The sequence below is a fragment of the Schistocerca nitens genome, chromosome 7, assembly GCF_023898315.1.
Source record: "Schistocerca nitens isolate TAMUIC-IGC-003100 chromosome 7, iqSchNite1.1, whole genome shotgun sequence".
Taxonomy (NCBI): domain Eukaryota; kingdom Metazoa; phylum Arthropoda; class Insecta; order Orthoptera; family Acrididae; genus Schistocerca; species Schistocerca nitens.
Window position 1 is genome coordinate 103567606 of NC_064620.1, and position 9919 is coordinate 103577524.

Here is a 9919-nt window from a genome sequence, read left to right on the forward strand (position 1 = left end):
CCAATGCTAAATTTGTGATCCCTTGATGCCTCAAAACATGTCCTACCAACCGATCCCTTCTTCTAGTCAAGTTGTGCCACAAACTTCTCTTCTCCCCAATCCTATTCAATACCTCCTCATTAGTTACGTGATCTACCCACCTTATCTTCAGCATTCTTCTGTAGCACCACATTTCGAAAGCTTCTATTCTCTTCTTGTCCAAACTAGTTATCGTCCATGTCTCACTTCCATACATGGCTACACTCCATACAAATACTTTCAGAAACGACTTCCTGACACCTAAACCTATACTCGACGTTAACAAATTTCTCTTCTTGAGAAACGCGTTCCTTGCCATTGCCAGTCTACATTTTATATCCTCTCTACTTCGACCATCATCGGTTATTTTACTCCCTAAATAGCAAAACTCCTTTACTACTTTAAGTGTCTCATTTCCTAATCTAATTCCCTCAGCATCACCCGACTTAATTTGACTACATTCCATTATCCTCGTTTTGCTTTTGTTGATGTTCATCTTATATCCTCCTTTCAAGACACTGTCCATTCCGTTCAACTGCTCTTCCAAGTCCTTTGCTGTCTCTGACAGAATTACAATGTCATCGGCGAACCTCAAAGTTTTTACTACTTCTCCATGAATTTTAATACCTACTCCGAATTTTTCTTTTGTTTCCTTTACTGCTTGCTCAATATACAGATTGAATAACATCGGGGAGAGGCTACAACCCTGTCTCACTCTTTTCCCAACCACTGCTTCCCTTTCATGCCCCTCGACTCTTATAACTGCCATCTGGTTTCTGTACAAATTGTAAATAGCCTTTCGCTCCCTGTATTTTATCCCTGCCACATTCAGAATTTGAAAGAGAGTATTCCAGTCAACATTGTCAAAAGCTTTCTCTAAGTCTACAAATGCTAGAAACGTAGGTTTGCCTTTTCTTAATCTTTCTTCCAAGATAAGTCGTAAGGTCAGTATTGCCTCACGTGTTCCAACATTTCTACGGAATCCAAACTGATCTTCCCCGAGGTCGGCTTCTACCAGTTTTTCCATTCGTCTGTAAAGAATTCGCGTTAGTATTTTGCAGCTGTGACTTATTAAACTGACTGTGACTTATTAAACTGTGGCATACTAAAGGGATAAAAATTTCTTGTAAACAGAAAAGGGAAATGTATCTTATAGCTGGGAGGGGTAATGATCCCAAAACAGTGAAACATTATAAAAACTACTGCACTGTATTAGAAAAGTTATTAAAAAGTCCAGAAGTATGTACATTATGTCTGAGATTAGCACATCTGATAATAAAATTAAAACAATTTGGAATATTGTTAAAAGGGAAGCAGGGCAACCGAGGGCACAGGAAGACTGTATTTCTATCAAACACAATGAAAAATTGATTAACAAGAAGTCAGAAGTAGAAAACATATTTAATGATTATTTTTAAGTGTTGTAGAGAAAATAGGGGACCCAGAAAATGACCTGGGGGGGGGGGGGGTCTCTGCAGTCACCATGAGACTCTGGCATAAAATGGGGGTGATACGCGATTACAAGAACTCAGCAAGAGAGTTCTCACAGCCTCTGTCACCTCAATTCTCCAACTTCCTACCTACACGTGGTGCCCCTGTTAAGCCGAGCAACTCAGTGGAATGTTGGGTAACCAACCCCAGCGGGAAACTGAGTCGGTGAGCAGATAGGAGTTGGAGGACAGTGGAAGGCAACGGGAAACCACCACTGAACTATCCCAAGAAAACCCCATGGCTTTGCTCAGCTCAACATCAACATATTGGGAATAAGTGAAACGAGGTGGACTGGCATGGGAGAATTTGCTTCGGATGGCCATATGGTGTATTACTCTGGGCACGATAACAACAGAAGTAATGGAGTAGCCTTCATAGATAGTGATAAAGTGAGAAAATCTGTAATGGGATGCAAATATAAAAATGATAGAATGATGTCCATCAGACTTCAAGGTCAGCCCCTCAACATCACAGTAATTCAGGTTTATGCGCCAACAACCGAAGCTGAAAAGGAAATTATTGACCAGTTCTATGGAGATTTACAAGAATTACTACTGTCAACACCGAAAAAGGATATCGTCTTCATAGTTAGAGATGGGAATGCAAAAGTGGGAAATCAAGCTGTAGAAGGTATAACGGAAATATGGTCTTGATACAACAAATGAAGCAGGACAGAGACTCCTAGAATTCTGCCAAGAAAATTCATTGATAATTACTAATACACTGTTTCAACTACCAAAATGACACCTATATACCTGGACTTCACCAGATGGCCAACACCGGAACCAAATTTATTACATACTTTGTAATCAGAGGTGGAAGAGCGCGGTTCAGTCAGCTACAACAAGACCTGGGACTGACTGCAGGTCAGATCATGAGCTCCTGATTGCGAAATTTCAGCTGAAACTTCAGAATGTAGCAAAAAGTATCCCAAATTGCAGATACGACCTTAACTCTATACCTTCCGACTACACTGTAGAAGTGCAAAACAGATTTAATGTATTAGAGATGGAGGACAAAAGCTCACAAGAGATATGGACAGAAGTAGCTAATACTGTCAAGGAGGCCACAGAGAAACACATTCCCAAGAAAGGAAGAGCAAGAAGGCTAGATGGCTATCAGTTGAGGCACTGCAAGTTGCAGAAGAACGAAGGAAAGCAAAAATCAAGGGAGATAGACCAGCTATGTTTGAATTAAATGAAGATTTTCAGAAATTAGCTGAAGAGATAAAAATATATTCTTTAATGAACAGTGCAAGGGAGTTGAAGATAGTAACGGAATGTGGAAGACAAGATCTTTATAAGAAAATTAGAGAAATTAAAGGAAAATTTCAGGCAAAAATTGGAATGATAAAAGATAGAAATGGGAAAGATCTGAGTGAAGCAGAGGATGTTAAGGAAAGATGGGCAGAATATGTAGAAGACCTATACAAGAAAGAACTGCATAATGACAGGGTTCCTACTGCTGATGTTAATGTTAATTTAGAACTAGAGCCAGATATTTTGGAGAGCAAAATTCAGTGGGCCCTTGAAAATATGGCTGATAACAAAACTAGTGGACATGATGAAATACCAGCAGAATTGTTTAAAGTCACTGGAAAGGATGCAGTGAAAGTGCTGCACTCAATATGTCAAAAAATATGGATCACGCAGCAATGGCCAGAAGACTGGAAAAGATAAGTATTCATCCCCATTCCAAAGAAGAGAAGTTCTAAAGAATGCTCAGATTACCGAACAATCGCACTTATCTCACATGCTAGCAAAGTCATGTTGAAAATCTTACATAATAGACTTCACCAATATCTAGATCAAGAGCTACCAGAAGAACAAGCTGGATTTAGGAAAGGAAGAGGAACTAGAGATCAAATTGCTAACATTCGGTGAATTATGGAAAAAGCAAGAGAATTTCAGAGAGATGTGTACCTCTGTTTTATTGACTATGCCAAAGCCTTTGACTGCATCGATCACAACAAATTATGGAACGTACTGAAAAACATGGGTGTACCAGATCATCTCATTCATCTGATACAGAGTTTATACCTTGACCAAGAAGCCACAGTGAGAACTATGTATGTAACAACGAAATGGATAAAGATTCAGAAAGCGGTCTGACAAGGCTGCATACTGTCACCGTACTTATTCAATGCGTATGCAGAACATGTTATGAGGAATGCGAGGCTAAATGAAGGAGAAACAGGTATTAAAATAGCTGGAATAAATGTAAACAATCTCAGGAATGCGGATGATACAATCCTGTCGGCAGAAAGTGAAGAATAATTGAGAACACTCTTGCTAAAGGTGAAAGATGAAAGTGAAAAGGCCGGTCTTAGGCTGAATGTGAAGAAAACGAAAATTATGGCAACTACACCTACCAATTCGTGGGATATAGCAGGAGAAACCATGGAGGTAGTGACCACATTCAGTTATCTCGGTTCCCAGATCTCTGCTGATGGCGACTGCAGCCATGAAATCCGGAGACGCCTGTTGCTCGGTAGACAGGCGATGTCAAACCTTGACAAGGTTATAAGGTCCAGAGATATAACACTAGCAACAAAGATCTGTATTGTGGGGGCTATGGTCTTTCCAATTGTTATGTATGGATGTGAGACCTGGACCATTAGAAAGGCTGAACAGCGAAGAATTGACTCCTTCGAATGAGGAAACTTCTTAGAGTTCCATGGACTGCAAAGAGAACCAACAGATCAATATTGGAGCAAATAAAACCAGATTTATCCCTGGAAGGTCTAATGTTAAAACAAAAGCTGGCCTACTTTGGACACACAATGCAAAGGCATGCCTCGCTGGAAAAAACATTAATGCTGGGGAAGATTGAAGGAACTAGAAGAAGAGGACGTCCGAGGATGAGATGGATCGATGGCATCACAGAAGCAATGTGTTCCAACCTGGAAGGTCTATGGGAGAAAGTGCATGACAGGAAAAAGTGGCGTGATTTGGTTCATAGGGTCACAAAGTGTCGGAACCGACTAAATGAATAGAGAGAGAGAGAAAATAGGATCCAGCTATTCATTAGAAAATGCAAGGCAGTATATGGAAGAAGCAAGAGACCTATGCAATTTGATAAAATTGAAATTCAACCCACCACTCCTATTGAAATTAGGAAAATAATAACTTCACTCAAAAGTGAAAGCTCACATGGAATTGATGGCACTTCCAACAGGGTATTGAAAGCTTGTTCCCAACAAATAAGTAGGATTCTCAGCCACACACGTAGTAGCTCGCTGAAACAGGGCATTTTTCCAGATAGACTGAAATACACTATTGTTAAACCATTGCATAAAAAAGGGGATAGGTCTAATGCTAACAACTACCGCCCAATCACACTTCTGACAGCTATATCCAAAATGCTTGAAAAAGTAATGTATTCAAGAGTAGCATCACATATTTGTAAAAATGAAGTACTAAGAAAATGTCAATTTGGTTTTCAGAAAGCCTTTTCAACAGAAAATGCTATATATGCATTCACTGATCAAATATTAAATGCATTGAATAACCAAACATGACCCATTGGGACATTTTGTGATCTCTCAAAGGCTTTTGATTCTGTGAATCATGAAATTCTTCTAGATAAGCTTAAGTATTGTGGTATAAGTGGGACAGTGCACAAATGGTTTAATTCATACTTAACTGGAAGTTTGCAGAAGGTTGAAATTAACAGTACAGATAGTCTGCAAAAATCAGCAGAGGCTTCTAACTGGGGAGGTATCAAGAATGGTGTCCCACAGGGTTCTGTCTTGGGTCCCTTATTGTTCTTAATATGTGTTAACGACTTGCCACCCTATATTCATGAAGATGCAAAGCTAGTTCTTTTTGCTGATGGTATAAGTATAGTAATCACACGCAACAAGTACGAATCAGCTGAGTAAATTGTACATAATATCTTTCAGAAAATTATTAAGTGGTTCTCTACAAATGGACTCTTATTAAATTTTGAGAAAACACAGTTTATACAATTCTGTACAGTAAATGGCATAACATCACTGATAAATATGGACTATGAACAGAAGTCTGTTGCTAAGGCATAATACTCAAAATTTCTGGGTGTGTGCATGGATAAGAAATTGAATTGGAAGAAACACATCGATGATCTGCTGAAACGGTTAGGTTCATCTACTTATGCCATTAGGGTTATTGCCAATTTTGGTGATAAACATATCAGTAAATTAGCCTACTATGCCTATTTTCATTCACTGCTTTCATATGGCATCATATTTTGGGGCAATTCGTCATTAAAAGAGAAAGTATTCATTGCACAAAAGTGTGTAATCAGAATAATAGCTGGAGCCCACCCAAGATCCCCTTGCAGACAATTATTTTAGGAACTTTGGATATTCACAGTACCTTTGCAGTATGTACATTCTCTTGTGAAATTTGTCATTAATAGTCCAACCCAATTCAGAAATAACAGTGAAGTGCATAGCTACAACACTAGAAGAAGGGATGATCTTCACTATTCTGGATTAAATCTCAATTTGGCACAGAAAGGGATGAATTATGCTGCCACAAAAATCTTCGGTCATTTGCTGAATAATATTAAAAGTCTGACAGATAGTCAACCAACATTTAAAAGCAAATTAAAAGAATTTCTGAATGACAAGTCCTTCCACTCAATAGATGAATTCTTGGTTATGAAGTAGTAACTTTAAAAAAATTAATTAATTATTTTGTGTAAAGAAAACTTATGTTAAAGTGACACTTTCCACTTCATTACAAAATGACATTTTCATGACCTATTGAACAAGGATTAATGTATGTATGTATGTATGTATTTATTTAATATAATAGAGGGAAACATTCCACGTGGGAAAAATATATCTAAAAACAAAGATGATGTGACTTACCGAACGAAAGTGCTGGCAGGTCGATAGACACACAAACAAACACAAACACACACACAAAATTCAAGCTTTCGCAACAAACTGTTGCCTCATCAGGAAAGTGATGAGGCAACAGTTTGTTGCGAAAGCTTGAATTTTGTGTGTGTGTTTGTGTTTCTGTTTGTTTGTGTGTCTATCGACCTGCCAGCACTTTCGTTCGGTAAGTCACATCGTCTTTGTTTTTAGATATATGTATGTATTTATGATTATAATAGAGGGAAACATTCCACGTAGGAAAAATATATCCAAAAACAAAGATGATGTGACTTACCAAATGAAAGTGCTGGCAGGTCGACAGACACACAAACAAACACAAACATACACACAGAATTCAAGCTTTCGCAACAAACTGTTGCCTCGTCAGGAAAGAGGGAAGGAGAGGGAAAGACGAAAGGATGTGGGTTTTAAGGGAGAGGGTAAGGAGTCATTCCAATCCCGGGAGCGGAAAGACTTACCTTAGGGAGAAAAAAGGACGGGTATACACTCGCACACACACACATATCCATCCACACATATACAGACACACATATACAGACACAAGCAGACATATTTAAAGACAAAGAGTTTGGACAGAGATGTCAGTCGAGGCGGAAGTGCAGAGGCAAAGATGTTGTTGTATGACAGGTATGAGTGGCGGCAACTTGAAATTAGCGGAGATTGAGGCCTGGTGGGTAACGGGAAGACGAATCTGGCAAACGAATCTGCTCCAGCCCGGAATCCCTGAACCATTACACCAACAACCTGACAACAGCTTTCGCATCCCGTAACTACCCTCCCGACCTGGTACAGAAACAAATAACCAGAGCCACTTCCTCATCCCCTCAAACCCAGAACCGCCCACAGAAGAACCACAAAAGTGCCCCACTTGTGACAGGATACTTTCCGGGACTGGACAAGACTCTGAATGTGGCTCTCCAGTAGGGATACGACTTCCTCAAATCCTACCCTGAAATGAGATCCATCATTCATGAAATCCTCCCCACTCCACCAAGAGTGTGTCTTTCCGCCGTCCACCTAACCTTCGTAACCTCTTAGTTCATCCCTATGAAATCCCCAAACCACCTTCCCTACCCTCTGGCTCCTATCCTTGTAACCGCCCCCGGTGTAAAACCTGTCCCATGCACCCTCCCACCACCACCTACTCCAGTCCTGTAACCCGGAAGGTGTACACGATCAAAGGCAGAGCCACGTGTGAAAGCACCCATGTGATTTACCAACTGACCTGCCTACACTGTGATGCATTCTATGTGGGAATGACCAGCAACAAACTGTCCATTTGCATGAATGGACACAGGCAGACAGTGTTTGTTGGTAATGAGGATCACCCTGTGGCTAAACATGCCTTGGTGCACGGCCAGCACATCTTGGCACAGTGTTACACCGTCCGGGTTATCTGGATACTTCCCACCAACACCAACCTATCCGAGCTCCGGAGATGGGAACTTGCTCTTCAATATATCCTCTCTTCCCGTTACCCACCAGGCCTCAATCTCCGCTAATTTCAAGTTGCCGCCACTCATACCTGTCATACAACAACATCTTTGCCTCTGCACTTCTGCCTCGACTGACATCTCTGCCCAAACTCTTTGTCTTTAAATATGTCTGCTTGTGTCTGTATATGTGTGGTTGGATATGTGTGTGTGTGTGTGTGCGAGTGTATACCCGTCCTTTTTTCCCCCTAAGGTAAGTCTTTCCGCTCCCGGGATTGGAATGACTCCTTACCCCTCTCCCTTAAAACCCACATCCTTTCGTCTTTCCCTCTCCTTCCCTCTTTCCTGATGAGGCAACAGTTTGTTGCAAAAGCTTGAATTTTGTGTGTATGTTTGTGTTTGTTTGCGTGTCTGTCGACCTGCCAGCACTTTCATTTGGTAAGTCACATCATCTTTGTTTTTGGATATATGTATGTATTTATTTATATACAAACACTACACTCAGTCAGTATACAAGCATAGCACAAAATCTTACAAAAAAACCAATCATATAAAGGCTAATCATATCATCTCTGCAAATCCCGAAACTATGTTGTTGTGTCCTGTCACAGTACAAGAGTTCGTAATGCAATCAACAAATTAAAAAATAACTTTTTTTCCTGTGGTACAGATGGCATTTCAGATAAAGTAATTAAAAACAGCAAATATGTTGTTCCTCTGCTTGTTGATATTATTAACGCTCTTTCAGGACTGGTGCTTTCCCACAAAAGTTAAGCTATCTAATAAAAACATTACATAAAAACAGAGAGCCTTAAGATGTAAAAAGCTACAGACCTTTACCAAAGTTGTCTTGTTTCTCAAAAAATTTTTGAAAAAAGTAATGAATGAAAGACTACTTTTTTGAACAAAAGTGAAATATTTACCAGTGAACAAAATGGTTTTAGAAAAAATAGATTCACTGAAAGTGCTATGTATAATTTTCTAAAATATATTGATTATAATGAAGTAAACTGTGGATTGTTTTCAGATTTATCTACAGCATTTGATGTTATTGATCATAAAATACTGCTTGGCAAACTGTACTGCTATGGAGTCCATGGCACTGCTCATATGTGGTTAAAATCTTTCTCATCTGTTAGATACCGGAAAGCAGAAATAGTTCTGATGTACCTCTGTCATGACGCATGCGATTTCAGAGATTGTGCATCCGTACAGTTCACACGCCAGCTTATAGAGGCCACCTGGGTCAGCCCCCTGGCACGCTCCGGTGAGCCATCAAAGGAACAGTATTATTTAAGTGCTTGGCCTATTCTGTAACCTATATTACTGTTGTCCCTCAGTGTGTTCAGTGCTATGCACAACCTGTACTTCATTGTATCTTACATGTTGCTCTATAAAGTACTACAGTGAAGAGCCAAAGAAATTGGTAGACCTGCCTAATATCGTGTAGGGCCCCCTCAAGCACACAGAAGTGCTACAACATGACGTGGCATGAAATCTACTAATGTGTGAAGTAGAGCTGGAGGGAATTGACACCATGAATCTTGCAGGACTGTCCATAAATCTGTAAGAGTATGTGGGGGGGGGGGGGGGGGGGTGCAGATCTCTTCTGAACACCTTGTTGCATGGCATCCCAGATATGCTCAAATAAAGTTCATGTCTGGGGAATCTGGTGGCCAGCAGAAATGCTTAGACTCAGAAGAGTGTTCTTGGAGACACTGTGTAGCAATTCTGGATGTGTGGGATGTCACATTGTCTTGCTGGAATTACCCAAGTCCATCGGAATGCACAATGGACATGAATGGATGCAAGTGATCAGAGAGGATGCTTACATACGTGTCACCTGTCAGCGTCGTATCTGAATGTATCAGGGGTCCCATATCACTCCAACTGCACATGCCCACACCATTACAGAACCTCCACTACCCTGCTGACATGCGGGGTCCACAGATTCATGAGGTTGTCTCCGCACCCAAGTCCAATGTCGGTGTTGACGGGTCCAGGCAAGGCCTAAAGCTCTTGTGTCGTGCAATCGTCAAGGGTACATGAGTGGGCCTTCGGCTCAGAAAGCCCATATCGATTATAT

At 40.4% G+C, this 9919-nt stretch overlaps 1 protein-coding gene and 1 pseudogene across 1 annotated transcript; both read left to right on the forward strand.

Annotated features, from left to right (window-relative positions):
* Positions 1–1519: 1519 nt before the first annotated feature.
* Positions 1520–2706, forward strand: LOC126195490 (craniofacial development protein 2-like; annotated as a pseudogene).
* A 47-nt stretch (positions 2707–2753) lies between these two features.
* LOC126195491 (uncharacterized) lies at positions 2754–8953 on the forward strand. The gene is made up of 2 exons (XM_049934119.1): positions 2754–3116; positions 8861–8953. Exons 1-2 carry the CDS (start codon positions 2754–2756, stop codon positions 8951–8953), a joined length of 456 nt encoding a protein of 151 aa, XP_049790076.1.
* The last annotated feature ends 966 nt before the right edge of the window (positions 8954–9919 follow it).

Bases quoted from the DNA above. Each gene is read 5' to 3' on its own strand.
- LOC126195491 (XM_049934119.1), top strand. From the start codon at position 2,754: ATGAACAGTGCAAGGGAGTTGAAGATAGTAACGGAATGTGGAAGACAA. The intron at 3,117-8,860 runs GTGAAAGTGCTG...GATTGTTTTCAG, and splicing joins AAGTCACTGGAAAGGATGCA to ATTTATCTACAGCATTTGAT.